This window comes from Phaseolus vulgaris, chromosome 4, assembly GCF_000499845.2.
Source record: "Phaseolus vulgaris cultivar G19833 chromosome 4, P. vulgaris v2.0, whole genome shotgun sequence".
In the NCBI taxonomy this organism is placed as follows: domain Eukaryota; kingdom Viridiplantae; phylum Streptophyta; class Magnoliopsida; order Fabales; family Fabaceae; genus Phaseolus; species Phaseolus vulgaris.
This window is the reverse complement of record NC_023756.2, coordinates 4916571-4940475: the sequence shown is the minus strand read 5'-3', so window position 1 is coordinate 4940475 and position 23905 is coordinate 4916571. Positions and strand designations below refer to the sequence as shown.

Sequence of the window (23905 nt, the reverse complement as noted above, 5' to 3'; positions counted from 1 at the left end):
ATATTTTTAAGAAGTTGATTAAGAAAATGATTATGCTAAGATGAAAATGACAGTTAATCATAGATCTGATGACTGTGATTGGCCACCACCCTTTTGTATGGTTAGTGTCCAATCGTACGTTCATGCACACGCCAGAGATATCAACATTCTTAATTAGCTTAATCTTTTATGGTTATGTTTCTAATTTTTTGGATATATTATTCATAATAAAGGACTGTCTCAAAGATATGCTTGTTTCAACAAATCTTGCTTTCAATGTCAACTTTCATGGATTTTAACCAAAAACACCTTTTTGTAAATTTAAATGTATTTTTATTTCTTAATCCTGTAAAATAACGAATTTTTATAGCTTTTTTTACATTTTATTTCTGATCAAATTTAAAATCAATATTTTTCTGTTAACTCGTCTTAACATTGTATCACATAAAATATTCATTTGACATTTTCTTTCCTACATAAATAGTAAAAGATGTTAGATAAGGTTGGGATAAAAAAACAGTTGTTTTTAGACGCAAAGGGAGGAAAAATAAATACTTTTCACAATAACGAAAATTAAAACTTGTTTATTTGATAAGAGTTATGAATATATTTAAGCCAACTAGTAGTTTCAATTGTATAAAATTATTAAGAAAATTGTTAAGAAGTGGGCTACTACACTACAAGAAAATCATGAAATAGAAACTAATTTTTAGAGACCAAAATAATTAGTTGCAATAGTAACTAAATTAGAGACCATTTTAGAAACTAAAAAAAAAATTGGTTTCTAAATTAGTTTCTATTATTTTCTATTATTGTTAAATAGTTTCTAAATTGGTATCTAATTAGCAACTAAGGTTTTAACTACCAATTATTTAGTTTCTAAATTTGGTAGCAAAAACCTTGGTTGCTAATTAGATACCAATTTAGAAACTATTTAACAATAATAGAAAATAATAGAAACTAATTTAGAAACCAAATTTCTTTTTAGTTTCTAAAATGGTCTCTAATTTAGTTACTATTGCAACTAATTATTTTGGTTTCTACAAATTGGTTTCTATTTCATGATTTTCTTGTAGTCGTGGGTAGAGATATATGTCATGGGTGGTCGGCTCGCTAGTATAGATTCGAAAATGATTCTGATATCATGTTAAAAAGTGGACTTTAAGCCTAACTCAACCTCATAAAACCGACTTCATGAGATGAGGTTTGCACCCACTTATATACTATGAAAAGTTATAATCTCTAGTCGACGTCTATCTCCAACAAAAGTTAACTATTTGGTTTTTATTAAAAAAAAAAGTAAATGTCTTGTTTTGACTTTCATGTTTTTTACCTATATTTCTTTAGTTAAAAAGTGATGATAAGGGATTAAAAAGATACTTTTCCTGAAACTGTTTAATTAAAAAAGACTGGGAAAAGAAAGAACAGAGAAAGGTGATTTGGTTTTGAAATGAAATTGTAATAGAAGAAATTGGAAGAAAGATGATGAATGTGGTAAATTCAAAGTGCAGTGTGCTGAAAAGTTTCACAAGGTAGCAAAATTCCAAAGATCCAATTTTATTAATTCCAGTGATGTGATTAAATAGTTATCTTTTTCTGGTGCAAAGCTGAACTATCTAGTCCTGTTAAATGGACACGTACCTTATTATTATAAAATTGGTAAGAAACATACTTTCCACTGTCCTTTATCTTCTTATCTCATAAAACTCCAAAACTTCAACTCTCACAATTCCCTGGTTATTTTCCCCTTCCTTGTGTGATTCTAACAATTTTCTACTACCCAAAAAATAAAATCAAAAGCGAGCCAATTTAGTAAAAATTTCTTAAAAAAAATTAGAAAAATTATACTATAATAAATTATCAAACTAATTTTTAAATTATTAAATGATTTAGGTAAGGTCAAATTAGCTCATTCTAAATTAACACAAACTATTTTAATAAATAAATATTTATGATAGTGTCGGTTTAATTGACGTTAATTGAGTTTGTTTAATGTTGGACGCTAATAAATCTTCTCACATTCATTTCTTACCTGCACACTTATTTCCTTCATTCATAATCTGTATTCACATATATCTCATTTATCAACACTCATCTTCACATTTCCTTCATTCACATTCATTTTCTTCCACTGCATTTATCACTTTCCTCCGTACACATCTCCTTCATTCACACTCATCTCCTTTATCAACTACTATTTTTTTCTATTTTTCTTTTTTTATTTTATTTTGTTGAAGTTGGAGGGCTTGTAAGAGAAACTTTTTTTTAAATTACAATCATTAGCATATGAAACTGATGTAAGTTAAATTAATACTAAAATTAGATTTTATTAAGCATCTGCATAGCTAATGCTAATTCATTTCTATTTTAAAATTTATTTAATTTAGAGTCAGTTTAGACCAACACTAAACTGTTTTAATTAAAAAATTGTGATGAATTAACATCAGTTTATCCAACACTACTTAGAGTCGGTCTTCAAAAGTCAACACTAATGAATTAGCGTATGTGATTTTAGAGTCACACAAACGTGTGACGCAAATTGGATTCCATTGACTAATTATCATAAGCTTTTATTTGGTAATGTTGACTTTTCACCGACGTTATAAGTATATTTTCTTGTAGCAATAATATTTTGTATTATATGTAAGGAAGTGTATTTTAATAAGCATAAATTTAATATAAATGAAAAATAAATGTTATTATTTTAAGTTATAATATATATATATATATAACAAAAGATCTCATTCTTTATTTATGTGTTGACAAGTTTATGTTGAAAAATCTTGAGTGTTGGAAAACTAAATTTGACTAAATTAGATAAATCTTGATATATGTAACAAAAGATTTTGAAATGTAAAATTCCTAAGTTTTGGATTGATTTGAAAGAAAACATGTTTTTGGTGTTTGAATATTACTCAAACAACATGTTAGTTACTCCAACAATGTTTAAGTGATAACGTTTAATATTATGTCAAAAATTAATTATTTAAGTAACCATATCTAACTCGAATGATGATGTTCAAGCCTTAAAATAAGAGTTTTAGTGAGAAAAAAATATATAAATATTTTTCCTTAAAATGTATATCACTTAAATTTTGGAATATCAATTAATATTGGATATTGTTACTAGATAGCATGGTTAATATTGATTCTCTATATAATAATATTGATCAATTGAGTGGATTTTTCTCAAGCCATATTCTTCTTTTGAGCTAATTTTTTTTGTTTTATATATTTGAAAGGTTTATTAAAGAAGTGATTTGAGTTATTGAAAAGGGGAGTGATATACAAATAATATAAATTGTGATGAATTTAAATTGAATAATGTATGAAATTATTACAAAAAATAATAAATATATATATTTTAAGTTGTAATAAAATAATTATACAATATGAATGAATAATTAAGAGAATAATGATGAGAATGATAATGTGAGAGAAATCTTAAGTATTGTTACTATCAAGGTGGACATACACATGTGGTTACAAGTTTAGTTTAATTAGACATTATTAATTTTAAAAATATAAAAGTGTCCATAAGATATATTAGCACTATCAAGTATTGATTTAGGGTTTAGGGTTTATGATTTAGGGTCTAAAATTTAAATATACTTATATTATTTGTAAACAAGAACACAACATAGCTGGAAGAAAGAAGAAGTTGTACCTGAAAACAATATAGATTTGATTAAAAAAAGAAAACAAAAATCACGCGAAACACAAATTCACAACACAACACAACTGGAAGAAAGAAGAAGTTGTGCCTGAAAACAATATAGATTTGATTAAAAAAAGAAAACAAAAATCATTCAAAACACAAATTCAAAAATCTGGAAAAAAAAATGAACTTAATTGATTACCCTCTGCCTTAAAAATACAACCTAATAAATTATCCAAAGGTTTTAAAAGCATAATCGACTATGCATTCAGTTAAAAATCAAATATAATCAATTATGCTACAACATAATCGATAAAACTCATATTTACACACACACACCAAATAATCGATTATACTCCCAAAAAACAATACATAATCGATTATAAACTATTTTCAATAACATAATTAATTAAGTGTTGTGTTATTTTTCAGTACTAATCGATTAGGCACGCTACAAAGTTCACTGTAAGATAAATTCACTTTAAAAAAAGTGAACAAAAACAAGGGTAGCATGGTATTTTTTTGGTCTGTGACGTGGCTTTCTCCTTAGATATCTCTATTTTCTCTTCATTGTTGATAGGACCACTGCCCCTCCACTTTCTCTCCTCCCGCTCTCTTACCTTCAAGTGTGCACTGAACCAAACGGAGGTAACACCCTCTCATTCGTCTTTAACTACAGTAGAACCCCATAACCAAATAGCGTGTTAAAGTTAGAGTATGATACATGGATAATATGTGATTGAGAAAGTAAATTTCACTAAAAGTGGTAACTGGTTCTCTAATAAATATTAGTCGATAAAGCTAATAGAGGTGTAAAATTAGACTATTATAATAAATGAGGTGAATACATATATAAAATATCATAATAAATTATTATTTTTATCTTTTTTTGTTGTAAAAATTTATATTAGCAATAGTATTTTCTAAATTTATCTTTTAATACGCACAACCATATAATTTTTTATATAAAATATCTCCTAAAAAATGTAAATTAAACTTTATAATTTTGTAAACAATTACTCTAATTTCACAAATTAAAACGGTTTTACTTATATGGAAAAAAAATCGATTTTAAATAGAATATACCAACACAACTACAATATATTTGTAAAACACGCTAAAAAATTAAAGAAACTACCACCTCATAAACCTCATAAATCATGAGAAACTAACTTCATATTAATTTACTAGTAAAATGTTTTGTATAAACACCATGTTTATTTGAATGTAATAGTGTGCAATTTAACTATATATATATATTGATTAAATTATATAGATGAAGAATTTTAATAAAAACACGCTAATAATTTAATAATTTATATAAAAAATCTTAAAAATCTACATTTTTTTGGTGGCCATGAATTAAGGTTTTAAATAATTTAATCCTCATTGGTGTATTGTAAGAAAATGAAAAGTATAGAAAAATGCATGAAAAAGGGAATAAAAGTTGTTGCATGGATATGATTTGGATTTATCTATGTTGTTTAAAAATTCACTTCTGGCAAGAGTGAATGCAAATAGTGGAATGGTTATGTTGGAAATAGTATATCACAGAGGTTGAAAATGGAAGAAGATATTAGATGATAAAAATGATCTCATATAATATTTTAGATTTTTAATTGTAACTCTTTATCAGATATAATTGTTTTATCAATTATAATTGTTCTATCAGTATTCAAAGAACAAACCTTAGTTTTAGAGTCAGAAAATGTGTTTTTCTCGGTTACAAAGATGGGGTAAAAAGTTTTTACTCTTTTTGATATGAATTAGAAAAATATTTTTGTGACATGAGATGTTAATTTTTATGAAAATTTCCTTTTTATAAGGACAACATAGATAACAATTTGGACACACATGATATGTTTAAGCATTTGCTTCCTTATGTTTCTGATCATGATATTGTTGTGCCTACATGTGTTAATGGTATTGTTCCTTCAGTTCCTGAAGTTGTATTACCATCTAGTCTTCCTGCTACTGATTCTTCTACACCATTACATTTAATTGATATTGATGTCTTGCAACACCAACATTCTGATCCAAAAACTTCATATGTTTGAGTTTCTACTCGTCTCAAACAACCACCTAGATATTTGAAGGACTATCACACTACTTTATTCTCTTCAAAATATGTTTTCAATCATTCTTCAGGTACTAAATATCATATTTAAAAGTATCTCTCTTATCATAATTGTTCTCCAACATATTCTTCATTCTTCTTTTTGTCATAATATTTCTTCTATCCAAGAACCTAAATCATTTAAAGAGGAGATACAACATGATTGTTGGAAAGAAGCTATGCAATGTGAACTTGATGCTCTTGAGTCTAATGAAACATGGTTTATGATGGATTTGCCTCCTGGAAAGCGTCTTATTGGGTGTAAATGGGTTTTCAAAGCCAAGCATAAACCAAACGACACCAATGATAGGTACAAAGCTCGTTTGGTTACCAAAGGATATACTCAAACCGAAGGTATTGAGTATTTTGAGACTTTCTTTTCGGTAGTTAAAATTACTACTATTCGATTTATTTTGTCTTTAGCAAGTGCAAAGGGTTGAATTCTTCATCAACTAGATGTGAATAATGCTTTTCTTCATGGCGATCTTGATGAAGAAATTTACATGACTCCTCCCGCAGATCTTACTCTTTCTCATCCCACGCAAGCTTGTAAACTTAGAAAATCTTTATATGGACTAAAGCAAGTGAGTCGACAATGAAACTCAAAACTAACTCAAACTGTAATACAACTTGGTTATGTTCAAAGTTTAACTAATCATTCTTTATTTATTCACACAGACAATCATTCTTTCACCGCTTTGTTGATATATGTTGATGACATTATGTTGGTTGGCAATAATCTTTAGGAAATCCAACGTGTTAAAACTCATCTTCATAACTCATTTAGTATCAAAGACTTTGGTACTCTATGCTATTTCTTGGGATTTGAGATAAGTCGTTCACCTTCTGGTATTGTTCTCAATCAACAAAAATATTGTTTAGATATTCTTTCCGATAGTGGTTTATTGGCTTGCAAACCCGCCTCTTCTCCCATGGAACCATCTTATCCTCTCTCTGAAAGTGAAGGTTCATTACTTTTGAATCCAAGTGAATATAGAAGATTGATTGGGCATTTTTTATACCTTACTCACACTAGGCCTGATATCAGTTTAGCAGTTCATATACTGAGTCAGTTTATTTCAAATCCATGAAAACCTTATGACAGTTCTTCATGTATTGCGATATTTAAAAGGATGTTCTGGTCTTGGTCTATTATTTTCTAGTAATAATCAAATTGTTATCAAAGCTTTTTCTGATTAAGATTGGGCAACCTGCATTGATTCTAGAAGGTCTATCACTGGTTATTGTGTGTTTATGGGAAACTCTTTAATTTTAGGGAACTCTAAAAAGTAGTCTACAATATCCATATCTTTTTCAGAGGCAGAATATAGAGCACTAGCTTCACTTGTTTGTAAACTTTAGTGGTTACAATATTTGTGTCATGATTTGCATACTAATATTTTTGAATCTTTTGTTGTCTATTGTGACAATAAATCTGTTGTATGCATAACAAAGAATCTCACGTTTCATGAGAGGACGAAACACATTGAAATTGATTGTCATTTCATTCGGACTAAACTTCAAGAATGTCTCATTCATTTAATTCCAATTTCTTTCTTTAATCAAGTGGCTGATATGTTGACCAAACCTTTGCATCATCAGTTATTTCGTGACAACTTATCCAAGCTGAACATGAAAGATTTACATGCTTCATCTTGTGAGGCACTATTAAATGATAAAAATGATATCATATAATGTTAGATTTTCAGTTGTAACTACTTTATCAGATATAACTGTTTTATCAGTTATAACTGCTCTCAGTTGTAACGCTCTATGAGTATCAGTTATTTGTATTTTTTTTTTTATCTTTTTATGTGCTATATAAATATAGCTTATAACACTCCATAATGGAAGTGAATAACAATTCTTGATTAATAAAATATATCATTTTCTTCTTTTCTCCTTGTTTTTCTTCTTTTTCTAAATGAGATATATAAAACTAATAGAAGGGTTGGTTTTTGAACAATAATATTTTCACTGGTTTTATCTCCTTAATATTTTATTATAATATTGTGTCGTCCCGTCAAGGAGGCCAGGGAGGAAAGTCAACGGGTTGACCGCTTGAGGCGTCGCCAGGTTAAGGCATCGACGGTGCCACCCCCCGATACCCACGGGTAGGAAAGACCGTGGAGGGGGCGACACCCCGAGGGGCCTCAGTACCTCAGAGCAGTAAGAGACAGGTGGCTCCAAGGCCATAGTTTAGTACCAGTAGGGGGTAACCTGACTCGTGAAGTACCCATGCCACCTCTGGGAGACCCCTGAGATAGATATGACCCATGAGAGGGCCACGCCCAGGGGCGAACCATGTGCGTAGTACGAGAGGAAGGTAGATACACTTCCAGGGCAAGTGACTAGAGGTTGGGGCGCATAAGTTAGAACCCAGAAAGTTACCCCTTGCGCCAGATGCACTTCGAGAAAGGAGGACTTACACGATGGAATGTTCCTAAGTTGGGTTACGGCGCTGTAAGTCCCTCCACGTAGAAATAGCGATCAAGTCAGCAGAACACATGGCAGTAAGTACTGAATCATCAGGGTGTACACGTTTCCCTGAAAGTTTGCTAAGGTACGTTTTTATTCAGTTTACGTTTTAAACGCTTTAAAGCACTTTAAACGCTTTAAAGCACTTTAAACGCTTTGAACGTTTTAAACGCTTTAAAGCACTTTAAACGCTTTGAACGTTTTAAACGCGTTGAATGTTTTTAAACACCTTAAATACGCTTTAAGACGCTTTAAATGCTTTAGACGTTTAAAAAGGGGCTTTAGATGTTTGAGACGAGATCCAGACTCAGTTTACACACACTCTAGTTGCTTGTTCGCGGACCCACTGTACGCACAGGCAATCAGAGAGAAATTAGTTACTCAGTCATTCAACCACCTTCAGAGCATCCATTCACGGTGCTCCGATACGGAGGTGTGTTCTTTGATGTTTCTCGCTAACTGACTTGATCGTAGGAGTGCAAACGGCCGCGAGGGCGCCCCTTTGTTCACTTCTTTTCAGGTACTCACAGCGGCTAAAGGTGGGGATTTGGAGCAAAGATGAAGGGGACCTTGATACGCGAGTCTTAGCTACGCACGAAGCACAATTTGGTCAACCGACAGAAACAAATATAATATTATATTTCAAAAAATATTATAAAATCGTTCCGTATATCCTATAATCTCATTATAATTCTACATCATTTAGAAATTGAGACTATAATTCTTTCCTTATTAAAAAGTATGAAACAAATTTTATTCTAAATTTTTAGGATTGAAAGTGGCAGTTAGTATTTAGGAGTTGGAAGGTAAAGAAACCCCCTTTGGTCTTCTCTCAGCACATATTCACATGGTAACACAAGGAGAAAGTGTCTTGTAGTGGGATTATGTATTTCCATGACCAGATCTTATTGACAGACATGTGAGGAACTGGGGCTGGCTATGACCACCTTTTCCTTTAGGTCCAATGAGGTGCTATGCATGTGCCTTTTCTATAAACTATTTCCACTTTTTCCCCTTCTTCTACCTTCAAGATAAACTACACATTTTCTTTTTTATTCCATTCTTTTTACACTGTATCACACTATTTCTTGCTCATAGATTAACTTCTCAAAATACTCTTTTTAACACATTTCTATACTATAATTTAAGCAAATAGTTAGCAAACTTATCATCTGTCAGATGGGTAGATACTGATATATTTGAATTTAAATTACATGTTCCTTAAAATTCCCTACTTTCCTTCATAAACTCTACCCTTAATACCAAAGGACTGAACTCATTTAACTATAATCAATTATAAAGGTCACAAACAGACATTTCCAGCTTAAAATCTCGAAGGACTAAATGGGGTGTAAATATTTTATCCATGAATCATTGAAGACTGCATATGTCTGTTGTATTTAAGTTGCTCACCTCCCTAAAATCCTCATAAAAGGCATCCCCACTTTTTTTTTTTATGTAATTTCTTGATTCAAATTTGATGTTAAAACTTGGTAAAAAAATTATACTGTAAAAAAAAGTAGTCTTTTTTTTTAATAAATATTATATAGTTTATGATAAGATTACACGATAGTTTAGTCTAAAAAGTGCATATGTTATTTAGTTTTGAAAATTTATGTGGTGTGGTTATTGTTGGAATAAGAGATGCTACAACCTTGTGGAGTGCGGGTTTTTTTTGTCTTTATGGTTAATTCTTATTCTTATATGAAATGGTAGCACAAGGTGAAGGGCCTATAAATATGTGTGTTTATGTGCACTCTTTGGGTGACTACAACAGAAGAGATTGTACCTTCTTTTTGAAGTCTCTTTTGGGTTTAGAGTGGGAGCATCAATGGCTGTGTTCATGGCAATTGTAGGTGTAGTGCTGGTGCTCTGTTTTTGCTCTGCTCTCTTGAGGTGGAATGAAGTAAGGTACAGGAAGAAAGGTTTGCCTCCTGGCACAATGGGTTGGCCAGTTTTTGGGGAGACAACTGAGTTTCTCAAGCAGGGTCCAAACTTCATGAAAAACCAGAGAGCAAGGTAACTAACTACAGTAACTAACTGCATCATCACATGCTTTTCCTCATATTTATAGTTGTATGAGTATGTGTGCACGGAGTCTTCATCATGTTCACTTGCATAAGTGGGAAAAAAAAGTTGCTTTGGCAACACTTTACAGCCTTTGCTTCTGTTGTTAGTTTCATGTTCTTTCAAAAGTTCCATGTTTTGAAGGGTGTTTAGCTTTTAACTCCACCCCTTGCATGCCACTCTTGTTGTGTTTAATTTGTTGGGGGTAGGTACTAGGCCTAGCATGTTGATTCAAGAGATTATTGAGGATAAAATGAATGAAAAGTTGTGTTTGGGGGTGGAGAAAGAAGGGAATTGGAAATGGAGATCAAGGGGAATGAGCTAATAGATTCTGGTTTAATGGTACTTTTCTGTCCCTAAAGAATAATTTATGGCTTGCACACATCATCATGACAAATCTTTTTTTTTCTTACTTAAGGGTGGTTTCTTAAATTAGTTAAACCGGGTGTGAGGTAAGCACTGTTCATGCATGTACTTTTACCTCATTAGTAATGATTGTTAACTTTTATTTTACCTTTTGTCAAAATGGCAGGTATGGCAGTTTTTTCAAATCCCACATACTTGGTTGTCCTACCATTGTGTCCATGGATCCAGAGCTTAATAGATACATCCTAATGAATGAGGCAAAAGGTCTTGTTCCTGGATACCCTCAATCCATGTTAGATATCTTAGGCAAATGTAACATTGCAGCTGTTCATGGCTCCACCCACAAGTACATGAGAGGAGCACTTCTTTCCATCATTAGCCCCACCTTGATCAGAGATCAGATTTTACCAAAAATTGATGAGTTCATGAGAGCCCACCTTAGCAACTGGGATAACAAAGTTATCAACATTCAAGAGAAAACCAAGGAGGTTTGTGTTACTAATTCATCAATATCAAATTCATGAACAAAAGGGAAAGAAAAAAACAAAACAAAACTTACACATCACACTTCAACTTCCTAACATAACTTTCTTCCAAATTCTCAAACATTTGAAACAGATGGCCTTCCTCTCATCTCTCAAGCAGATTGCTGGCAAAGAATCTGTCTCATTATCTGACTCATTCATGACAGAGTTCTTTAAGCTTGTTCTAGGAACCATTTCTCTCCCTATTAACCTTCCTGGGACAAATTACCACCAAGGATTCCAGGTGTGATCATTGATCTTTTATGACACTTAATCTGTTTTCAGTTTTCTCTTCATCTTAACAACACTTTGACATAGGCTTATTTAATCCAATGCTTCTTGCAGGCAAGGAAGACTATGGTCAACGTTCTGAGTAAGCTACTAGAGGAAAGAAGAGCATCCAATGAAACCTACCATGACATGCTTGGTTGCTTGATGGCAAGAGAGGAAAATAGATACAAACTAAGTGATGAAGAAATCATTGATCTGGTGATAACAGTGATATATTCTGGTTATGAAACTGTTTCAACTACATCAATGATGGCAGTGAAGTACCTCTATGACCATCCCAAAGCTCTTGAAGAACTGAGAGTGAGTGAAAAACTCTATTTGTCCTTAAGTATCATAAATAGTCACACTTGTGATTTCTTATGTTTCTGTGCTGACTATATCATGTGTGGAATATTTGTTTCAGAAAGAGCATTTGGCCATAAGAGAGAGGAAAAAGCCAGATGAGGCAATTGACTGGAATGACCTCAAGTCAATGAGTTTTACTCGTGCGGTAAGAACTGTGTGCCATTTCTGTCACATTATGTGGTTGTTTTTCTAGGTAACCACAGTTAGTGTCTGATAGTGTTTTGAACCGAATTACCAATAAGAAAAAGATACACGTGAGAGAGAAAAAAAAGTAGTTGTTTTTCAAATGATTGCTAAGAAGATTTGATCAAGCTTTTGTACATTTTTGCAGGTGATTTTTGAGACCTCTAGATTGGCCACAATAGTTAATGGGGTCCTAAGGAAAACCACTCAAGACATGGAACTAAACGGTGGGTTTCATTAGGTGCTATAGCTTTTTGTTGTATTTTTGGGCTCAAGAAGCTGTTTTTTGACTTTAAGAGCTTCTTCTTTTGGTCACTTCCACAACATCAATGATTCAATATGAATATAAAATATGTAAAATTGTAACTTTCAAGAAAAAATTATCTGAGATGGTAATAATGCACACACACACCTTATAATTTGGCCATCAATTCAACAACCACACAAAGACAATTCCACTATAAAAACATGTTTTCCAGATAAGGAGGTACATTTCCTCCCAACTTTCCTTTGCCTTTTAGCATTAAATTAAATGGGTTAGCAAAAGGAAAGGATAAAAAAAGTAAGAATGAATGAAAGGGTAGGGTGTCCTTAACGAGTTTTGCACCAGCACACAAGTATTCCACTATTCACCATAAATGTGAGCAGCACCTTCTTGTTGCAATTAAGTGTGTTACTAATCCACATTGTTGTTTTCAGGCTATTTGATTCCCAAAGGATGGAGAATATATGTGTATACAAGAGAGATCAACTATGACCCTTTTCTGTATCCTGATCCTCTGACTTTCAATCCATGGAGATGGCTGGTTAGTCTAACAAAACAACCTTTTTCCTTTTGTTTTTTTAATGTCACAAGTTTTTCTTGGTCTATATGAGATACTAATCACACTACATACACTGTGACTGTTACTATCTATAGCTTTTCACATAAAATTCAAAATTAGTATATGATCATCACCCTTGATAACAATAAGCTTCAATTGCCAATTGCAGGATAAGAGTCTAGAATCAAAAAACTACTTCTTGATATTTGGAGGAGGCACCAGACTTTGTCCAGGAAAAGAATTGGGAATAACAGAAATTTCCACTTTCTTACACTACTTTGTAACCAGATACAGGTGACTAACACTAAGTTGAATTTATTTTCTACAGACTTTCAGTATAAAAAAATTTACATTCTTGATCAATCAAACCTCATGATAGTCCACCAAGATCAGTTTACATTATTAATCAATCATGATAGTTACTATAAAAAAAGTGTATACTTTGCAAACTGTGATTGTATAATAATAGTATATAAAGTTCCTTAATGCTACTTTATTCAGTTAAATATTTGGTTGGCACAAAGAATTGGTAAAAGTTTGAAAAGAACTATTATTTACACTAACTGCATTTGACTGATTTGGATTCTCTAAATGTCTCACATACATCTAGAAAAATTATTATTATCCATCATTAAGCATTGATTTGTCTGGTTTGAAATTTTTAACTGGTTTTAAGCTGTTTTCTGACATGTTGTAAAATATTTAATGTTGAGTGCAGGTGGGAAGAAGTGGGAGGGGATAAACTAATGAAATTTCCTAGAGTTCAAGCACCTAATGGACTGCACATAAGGGTGACATCTTACTAACTAGGCAGTGACTGTATATGTACAGTAATGAGATGAAATGTAGCAGCAGATGGTAGGGTATGTGTATGACAATGATCTAACAAATAATACAAAATGCAAGAAATTAAATTTTCTTCTTCATATATTCCATTCTTTGTTTTTCTATCTTTTTCCCTCATTATAAGTTTTTCTCATTTTGGTAAATTCCATTTAAGTTATATATATATATATATATATATATATATATATATATATATTCTCCATTTAAGGCCTAATTGTTAGTTTAACATGTGGGAGTAGCACATTCAATGAAAATTCCAAATCCATTATTGTCATGAGTCAAGTGGGCCATCTCATTGGGTTACTACTTTTATTGGCCCATTAATAAATTTGTTAATAGACTTAATTATATTTTTTAATAAAATTTGAACTAATTCTAGTTTTTCATTTTCAATTTTATTAAATTATTTTAGTTACTCACACTAAAAAAATACATTTTTAGTTCTTAAGTACGAAAAGTGAGGAACTATAATATTTTTTTTCATAACTTGGTTAGTTTGTAAACAGTAAATTTGGGAGACTAAAATTGTTTTTCTTTTCAAATTTGAGAGGTTTTGAAAAATTATTATTTCAAGAATTAAAAATGAAATTAAGACTTTTTTAAAAAATAATAAATCATTTAAAAATTAAGACAACCGACAAGCCCAACCCATTATAAACCATATTTTCAATTCAATTTATATTTTTTATTAGTAGGCCCAATGAACTGAACTATCTGATTCAACAAAGGTGATAAATCTTGATAAATTACTCAGTGTTCCTTTAGATGAACTACTATTACTATTTTTGGTGTTATTTATTTAACTAAATTTAAAGTTTCGCATCTAATAAAAAAATATCAAATGATAATATATATTATTAAAACAAAATGTCAATTCTAATACGAGAACAATATAATTTATGTTATGTCCTTTTACGTACTAAAGAATATTTTAGCGTAAAACTTATAAATAAATTAATTTCTACACGCTCATTTTAATTATATTTAATAATTCAAAATTTATCCTACTAAAATTTTAAGTACCTGTAACTGGATCTATGATTAGTCCGAAGGCCAAACGATTTTGGGCTATAATTTCCAGACCCATGCTAGTCTTGTTCATAAGATAAATTTCAATTTATGAGAGTTACTATTTACACTCCACTTTCTTACTTATGCATTCACTCTTTTTTTTTCTAAATTATCCTTAATTATACTTCTCTTTCTATTCGAACCTCTTTTTCACAAAAGATAATATACCTCCTTTTCTTTACTAAAAAATTCAAACACATTGCTAGTGTACACATCCATAATTTTACTTGCGGAATTTTTTCCCCACAAATTCTAGGAGAGAAAAAAAATCGGAATGAGTTTTTCTATAAGCTAATATAGTTTAAGCACAAATTAAAATGTAATTTTATAAATAATTATATGAAAAAATTAATTTATTCACAAGTTAATTTTAACTTCTAAAATAGTTATAGGAGAAAAAAATGAAGCAAGTGTTTTTATAAGCTAAACTTAGTTTATATAAAAATAAAAATTTGTTGAAGAGAACTTGCACAAATTATCTTATGCATGAACTAATTTAGTTTATAGAGAAATTTATTTTATTTTTTCCGTCTTATTTCTCTCAACTAAAAATATTTATAGAAAAAGGGTATAATCATGTAATATATTTTTCCACAAATTATTTTTCTCAACTTTCTCAACTACAAATTATCTTATTTTTCTAAACCCTAATGTATTTACTTGAATTGAAAATAGCACATTGATTGAGTTGGGCTTGAATGTTCATCTAATATCAGGTAAGGGGATGAACTTCTATTAGTGATGGGTTTGAACTCATATTTAAGTTGTCTTGTCATAAGATATTGTTTGGGTATAGAAGAACTTAATATCTTCCTAAATATTTCATGAAATGTGATCCTGTCGGTTGACCTGAGCGCAAGAGTCTTGCCACGTCAAAGGTTTCTCCTTCTGGATCGGCTTTGCACCACGTTAGCCTCTGCTCCTCACGCCTCGAATCCTCGCGAGAACCTGAAAAAGACAGAGTGGCGCCGCTGTGGCCGATCGCGCTCCGACGCTCAAGTCAGTGACGAAATCACCAAATACTAAGAGAGAAAATCTCAACTCAAGGAACCGTGCAAATATTCTCTCAGCGTACTCAAGTGTTCTGGAAAACGTACCTCAAAATCTGTTAAGAGTTCCTTATATACCTGAGCGTTTCTCTCTCCTGACGGTTACACCTCTGGACACGTGGCTCACATCCAACTGTACACGTGTCACCATCTGGATCCCTCTCCACTTGAGCGTCACTTCTACTCTTCACCCCTTGAAAGCCTTAAGCAAGCCTTCTTGATCTTTCGGCGATGTGCCCCTTTAGGCGGTCTCTAACCACTTGATCGCCTAAAACTCACATACGACGACTATGACATAAGCCTAGTGACCGCCGGTTATTCATACTAAAGATCGGAGAACGCCAACTCAACGGTTGGCGATTACACAAACTTCCTGATGTACTTCCCTTCTGTCAGCCAGGTGTCCCGTTCAACACGCATATATTATCGCTTGCTGCCACGTCATCACTTCTGATTACCTGATCGGTACAAAATGTATAACACATTAAATAACCCTTGGAAACATTAATTTGGAATTTGAGTAGAGTAACTCATAAAGAGAAGAAAGTTTTATTGCTCCCATTCAATGTTTGATGGATTCAAAACTTGAGACAAAGAGTACCTACTGTGAAGGACAAAGAAATACTTGAGGATAAGGTGTAAAAAAAGAAGGGGAGTGTAAATAGCAAATCATGTGATTTATAGTAAATATTTGTGCTTTACTGGGAAAATTTACAAAGTGTAAATTTTGTTTTGAATTCTTCTTTTATAAAGCTTTCATGTTAGGCATCAATATGTAAATTGACATCCCAGCTATGTTGCCACCTCAAGTAACAACAATCATTCGCCATCACATAAAAAAATATTATTAAAAGAAAAAAGAAAAAATAAAGAAAATACAAAAATTATGGGGAGATTAGACCAAAACTCATATATTAAAAAAAACGATACGTAGGTAGACTATACATATTCATAAATAATTCTAAGAACAAACTAGATGGAAGCCTATTATACCAATGAAAAGATTCTCTATGAATAAATCTTAAATTAGTCAGTTTATCCGCACACACATTCCCTTCATGAAAAATATGAGTAACCCTAAACCTGATTTTTCCACAACAAATAATACAAGTGTTCCATCGAATACGAAGCATCCACAGAACATCCGGGTCTTGCTACTTGTGGAGGTATTTTTCGTGGGAATATGAAGGAGTTTATTAGTGGTTTCTCTGTGTTTCTTGAAGTGCATACTGTCATGGTTGTTGAGTTTTATGGAGTTATGTATGCTATGGATGAAGCTCAAAAGAGGGGTATTACTAATGTATGGTTTGAATGTGATTTTTCCTTGGTTTGTGGAGGTATTTTCCGTGGGAGTATGGAGGAGTTTATTGGTGGTTTCTCTGCGTTTCTTGAAGTGCAAATTGTTTTGGTTGCTGAGTTTTATGGAGTTATGTATGCTATGGAGGAAGCTCAAAAGATGGAGGAAGCTCAAAGCTTTTACTGCTAGGACTAATGTTCCGTGGACGCTTCGTAATCGATGGAACACTTGTCTTAATTATTGTGGAAAAATCAGGTTTAGGATTACTCATATTTTTTGTGAAGGGAATGTGTGTGCTGATAAGTTGGCTAATTTAGGATTTATTAGTAAAGAATCATTTCATTGGTATAATAGGCTTCGATCTAGTTTGTTCTTAGAATTCTTTATGAATAGGTATAGTCTACCTATGTATCGTTTTTTTTAACATATGGTTTTTGGTCTAGTCTCCCATATTTTTTGTATTTTCTTTCTTTTTTTTTCTTTTTTTAATAATACTTTTTTCATGTGCTGACAGATGATTGTTGTTACTTAAAGTGTTAGCCTAGCTGAGATGCCAAATTGTATAGTGATACCTAACATAACATGAAAGCTTTTTTATAAAAAAAAGTTTTCCAAAAAACAATTAATTTTCACCAAAATCCAACCATAATTCTTTATGAAAAAAAAATAGACTTTTGAGAGCGACCAAGAAGATTTCAATAGAAAATAATGATAATAATAAACAATATTTGCATAAATGAAAAATATATTCAACTATAAAAATTTAAATTAGCATTTTTATTAGATATGGGATCGGGCTTTTCACCGATTACATGAAAAACGCAAGCTTAAATATACTTGTAACACCAATTTCAACTATTAATTGCTTTATTTTTTTCCCTTAAAATAATTATCAAAACAGAACCCAATAAATCTTAGCCAACTTGATGAACTTCTCTAACACTCATTGATCTTCTACTTTAAACAGCTTTTTTGTCATAAAAAAAATAATAAAAAAATGCAAAAGTGGCACTTAGGCATAGCCATGGCTACACTAGCTAGCCCACAATATTTTTTATTACTTCAATTTCTTCTCTTTGAAGCCTCATTCACAATCTTCAACACATAAAAACTCATTCAAATTCAAAGAATTGGTCGTTGGTGGTTTTATTTAACATTCTTTTGCTGAATTCCTAATGTGTAATTAATGTCGCCAAATCTTGAAGTTACTTTCAGTAGGTATAAATTTAATTACTTTGAAAAAAAGAGTATAAATTCAATTAGTGTAAAAAGAGAAGGTATAAATTTAATTTGTACTCACTTTCAACCAATATCTGTGGGTATAAATTTAATCAATTTTATATATAAATTAGAATAATTATTTAAAATTAGAATTTTAGAATTTAGAATTAAAAATTATGAGACAGAATAACATCTTCCTTATTAATTATTAATGGAAAACAATAGTACTATTTTGAGAAATTGAAATGAAATAGTAGAGTAATATTTAAAATAGTGTTTTTTTTGTTTGACTTAAGTATCTTCAAATGAAATTAAAGTCTTTAATAAGAGGTGCCAACTATAAGACATTATTTAATTCTCACATTCCCCTTCTCATATTGCGTTTCTTAGAAATCAAATTTTCAATGAAAGAGTCACTTAATGATGCCACGATCCTTCATTTGCTCACAGTGCTTGTAAGGAAATTATAAAATAAAAGACCTTGATATTTTAAAGTTTGGTTTCACTAATAAATGAACAAAATAAAAATAATGCATATTTTATGAAAAACAATGTTTTCTTTGGTAGCATATGATAATAGAAGAAATGGGAAAAAAACAATAAAAATTATGATAATTATCTCCTATGTTTTGTTTGGTAGAGAAATAATAAACGAGTGAGAAAAAAATGAAAAACATTTGTGAGAAATGAAATAAAAATAATTTTTTTTAAAAGTATTTTTTGTCAAACTTTGTAAATGAATTTCTAGGTCTTAATTATAACTAAATTTGTCAATTGGGTCTAACTTACACTATTTTATCCTAATTGTATGGATTATGGTAATATGTTGATTTGATGAATAGATTATCCACCTATATGTTTCTACACAACCAAATATTATTTTAAGAATTTTTTCCATCAAACATTATTATAAGTTGTTTGTATATTTTTCAATCTAAATGATATCACTTAACAATAATAATAGTTATTTAAACAATTCAAGTTGATTTATTTTGACTTATGGAATGACTATAAATTTGGTTATATCTTTAGTGAACACGAGTTGATGAGAAAATGAAGTTCATGAAACATGTATTATTTTTTTGTTTTTTTTAACTATGGCTTCCCTCTTTTCTTCACCAAATTTTTCCCTCATTTGTATTACTAGATTATTTTGGGTGTAAAAATTTGGGTTAAATCTCGTTATATCAGTAATTATTAAGCAAATACTCTCACGTTCTGTTACAACAATACGACAAATGTCTCCTCTAATTATGATAAAGATTTGTATTGATCTTTATAGTCTTTCTGGAGTAGACACTAATTTCTTTCAAACCATCAATTAATTGTGATTGTCTTTCTTTGAACACTACTCTCGAGATCTAGTGTATTTATCTTGTAATTGGAAGATCAAGTAATCACATCTTGTTTTTGCAATCTACATGTTGGTCTACCCATATTACATGTATATGTCAATTATTCGTTGGATACTTCACTTTTAAATAGACAACAAGCAAACTATCCCCAAATTGATTCAACAAAAGGCAACCCAAAATATTTTATATTATGAAAAAGCACTCCCTACAACATATTTTAGTATCAATGTTTTTGTCATGTCATGCATGCCAAAATTTGTTCTTAATTTGGTATAGCCTCGTACCTTAACCTATTCACCTAAAAATTAATTAAAACTTCGCCAAGTAGTTTTAGAGAATCACACGGGATCTAAAGGCCAACAAAATATCTCATCGACAAATATATCTCAAAACGACACATTTTTTGAGCTTTCTTGATCAATTAGAACCTAGTGTACATTGTGACTCATCATGATTACTACTATAAGGATGGGGTCATCTTTATATGAGATAAGTTTGTCTAAATCATTGTTGAGGAAAGTGATGGCTAGATAAGTCATGTTAGCATGTCATTCTCTAAAAAGGCTCATTATTGAGCCTGTATACATTTTCTTACCAACTAGTAGATCCTCCTTTCATGAAATCACTAGCGATAATATTAAAATCCCCTAAAATAAGGGCTTTTGTGTGCATCAATATTGGTTTGTTGTTGACTAGTTAAAGGAGATTTTTCCTTTTTCTTATCTTTACTTTCAATTTTTGCCTAGAGTCCTTTTTTTATGAGTTTCTCAATTGGAAAATTAAAGTGAAACGTAAGTGTCACAAAACTCACATCACATAATTTGATCACCTCCTACTTATTCGATTTAGTAGGAATCATAACCACTTTGTGATATTCGCATAGTTTACAAGCTTCTTCTTGGTCATAATGAAGGGAGTTGGTTCAATATCCAAATATTCACGTTGATAATCATATGATTGATAATGTCAATCATTATTTTTAGGTGTGAATGCATCATTCCTCCTAAATCAAGTGTTATTCGAGTCTCTTTTCTCAATGTTTTTACTCAAAGAGGATTGAAAACTTTCATTCTTTTCTTCAAATCATTTCTTGCAATGACTTAAGCATTTATGTGTAATGCAATACAAGATCTAACTGCAATCATGTTTTCTATTTTTCTTTATATTAAATACTTCCAAATGGGTTCTGATGTATGCATAATGAATACGGGTGGAAAATGCACCAATCTAGGTCATTTTGTCTCAGTCCGCGAAAAACAAGATGCGCAAGTTGATGGAAAAATCATTCAAACACAACATTCACAGAATAAACAGATAAAAGACCTAGAGTTCTGACTATGAGCATGCATGAAGGTTGGGCATCCGCCAACCCTTATTGGGTCCAAGATCATCTTTGAAGAGTTGGTCAACTCTAGTGTGTACTAAATTGCATAAGGTAGGAATAAACAGGCCTTTAATTAGGCCATGTAGTCTAGGATATTTGGGTCTTGTATTTTGGCTAGGTAGACTAGATATTTGTGTTTGTGTTTAGGCTTTGCAGTGTGTGGTGGTAGACTAGGGTTAGACTTTAAAGTAGTTTTACTAGGGTTTCAATTTGTCTCACTTAAGCCGAAAAAAAACCTTAGGACGTCCATAATCTAAAACGGATGCATGCTTTCCTCATTTTGAGCACATGTTCATATGTGAAAAATGAGTGGAAAAATGTCACTTGATTCACACCCTTTTATAAGCACATGCAAGAATTTAAATTTGATTTCTCCTCCTTTTTCCTTTCCCTTATCCTATAAATAGGAGTCTTCTTTCTTTGTATTTTATACTTTGGAATGAGTAGACTTATGTTTTAGAATGTATATGAGTTTGGAATTGAATGAGTTAATGAATGTATTTGAATAATTTGTTGAATCAAGTTAAATGCAATGTTTGATGAGAAATGGTTATTTGATTTTAAATGATTTTGATTTAGAAATCATATATATGTATATAGATTGACATAATAGCTAAATGACTCAATGAGAGTGTTTGTATAATTTTGATTAGGAACTTTCAATGTAATGTGTAGATTTATAAATATATGAATTGAATGAAATGTTAGTTTAAAATCTAACAAGTTTATGTAGGTTTTTTCTGCATATCTCGCTCAGGCGAGATAATTCTCGCTCAGGCGAGATAATTCTCGTTCAGGCGAGATAATTCTCACTCAAGCGACAATAGAATGAAAAAGGAGGTGCTCTCAGGTTCGTTTTTGCTCAAGTGAGAAGAAATCTTGCTCAAGCGAGATCTAGGATGAAATTCTGGGTGCTCTCGAGTTCATACTCGCTCAAGCGAGAGAATTTTCACTTGAGCGAAACTCATTCTCGCTCAAGCGAGCAAATTCTCGCTCAAGCTAGACTCTTTGTAAAAAAAATACTGATTTTTTTTTATATTTTCTTTTAAAAGGTTGGTTTATTTCTTTTTGTATAGTTTCTACTTATAAATTATGTAAACTTTTATTTTATTTATATTTTATTGAAAAATCCTTTAATTAGATATTTATGTGACTATTGGATGAAATTTTGAGTGATTTAAATTCTATGCTTTGGTATGATGTAATTGTGTGATTTTGAATATTGTGAGATTTAGAATATGAATTTAATGAAGACATGGTATTTTCAGGAAAGAAAATATCGTGTTAAGATTGTTTAAGATGTGCATTGACTAGAGATTTGTCTAGAAGGAGATATCTTAACTCTCCTGAGATAATGGAATCATATAGATGAAGTTATTCAGGTGGTGAGAGTTGAAAGAGGTTCATATGAATGGGTAAGTTGTTTGAAAAATAACTTACTTGACTTGTTATATGAATTAACCTTGTCATACAAGGAGAGATGATATTGAGATTATTTATGCGCATAGTTGTGTAGATTTCATAGTGAGATAGTATGACAGGTGCATATCTCTAAGTCTAAGTCAATGCATGAGTATTCCAGAAGTAGAGTCAAATGTCTATCTGTTGTGAGTCCGTAGAAGTCTAACATGGAAAAGATGAATTATGATTTTTTTAATAGACACTTGATTGTTTGAGAAATTGTATAAGACTTGATTAATTATGCTTATTAATTTGAAATTGAAATTTTATAGAAATTTTTATAAAGCTAGCTTACCCCGTTATTTGTTTGTGTTTGTTCTTTATCTATGATGATCGTGTTGTACACGAAAGTAGATGAGATTGCAGATAATAGAGTTTCTCAATCAGCATCAGGAGAATGAGATAGTTTTAATTTAAATGTTTTTTTGTTTTTAAAACTTTTGATGTATATATTAAAATATTTATGAAGAGAGATATCTTTTTGAGATATAATTATGAGATAGTTGTATATATTCACATGTTAATTAGATATTGTTTGTTTTATTTTTATTTTATTATAGATATAGGTAAAACTTTATTATAGATATAGGTAAAACTTAGAGATGTTACAATGTATGTTAATTTAATTAAACTATTTACATTATCCCCAAATTACAAATTACATATGTATTAAAAATATGCTAAATTTTATAATAGTTATTTTAAAAATCATCTCAATAATAAGGTTTAATTAGTCAGTAATATAAATATTTTTACACTAATAATTGTCCGTAAATTAAATTACCTCTTTATACAAGAAGTGGCAACTATTTATTAATAAAAATATACAAACTAAAAGAAATTGTTTGGTTTTTGGTACACGGAAGTTTTTTTTTCTCTTTTTTACCATCACAACTATTTTATTCTTGTTCTTCTTTCTTTCTGTTACTCTTTTTCTTTTTTACCCATACATAAAATGAGGCTGTAGATATATTATTATTTTATAAAAAACAAACATAAAAAACATCAAAACTTTCACTCACGTTTTGAATGGTATTCTAAGATTTTAATTGTTTGTGCTTGATGCCCATACAAATAAAAATTCGGTAAATTATATATATTTGTATTTTTCTAAAATTTTGAAGTACAATTTTAGTTTTTTTTTAAAATATTCATTTCTTTTCAATCCAATTTTAAAATATATCATTTTTAAACTATCAAACACTTAAACCAATTTTTTCATAGAAAGTTTTCCATAATCACTTTAAAGATTAAAAGTTTCACCATATAAAAAGCAATAAATTTTCTTAATCAAAAGATCTAAAACTGAATTTGGAAAATTTTAAATAATAAAAAAATATTCTGGGCCCTTTAAGATTCATAAAATACTTTAACCAGCAGTTTCTTCCTC

General features: G+C 30.7%; 1 protein-coding gene across 1 annotated transcript; it reads left to right on the top strand.

The window, feature by feature from the left end:
• The first annotated feature begins 9659 nt into the window (after window positions 1-9659).
• LOC137837022 (cytochrome P450 85A-like) lies at window positions 9660-13759 on the top strand. The gene is made up of 9 exons (XM_068645834.1): window positions 9660-10250; window positions 10831-11152; window positions 11283-11432; window positions 11534-11779; window positions 11883-11969; window positions 12156-12234; window positions 12707-12813; window positions 13001-13125; window positions 13550-13759. The coding sequence occupies exons 1-9, from the start codon at window positions 10063-10065 to the stop codon at window positions 13635-13637; spliced, it is 1392 nt and encodes a 463-aa protein (XP_068501935.1). The 5' UTR covers window positions 9660-10062; the 3' UTR covers window positions 13638-13759.
• Window positions 13760-23905: the final 10146 nt, after the last annotated feature.

Coding starts and splice junctions, on each gene's coding strand:
- LOC137837022 (XM_068645834.1), top strand. CDS start 10,063: ATGGCTGTGTTCATGGCAATTGTAGGTGTAGTGCTGGTGCTCTGTTTT. Junction 12,235..12,706: donor TCAAGACATGGAACTAAACG/GTGGGTTTCATT, acceptor TGTTGTTTTCAG/GCTATTTGATTCCCAAAGGA. Junction 13,126..13,549: donor TACTTTGTAACCAGATACAG/GTGACTAACACT, acceptor TGTTGAGTGCAG/GTGGGAAGAAGTGGGAGGGG.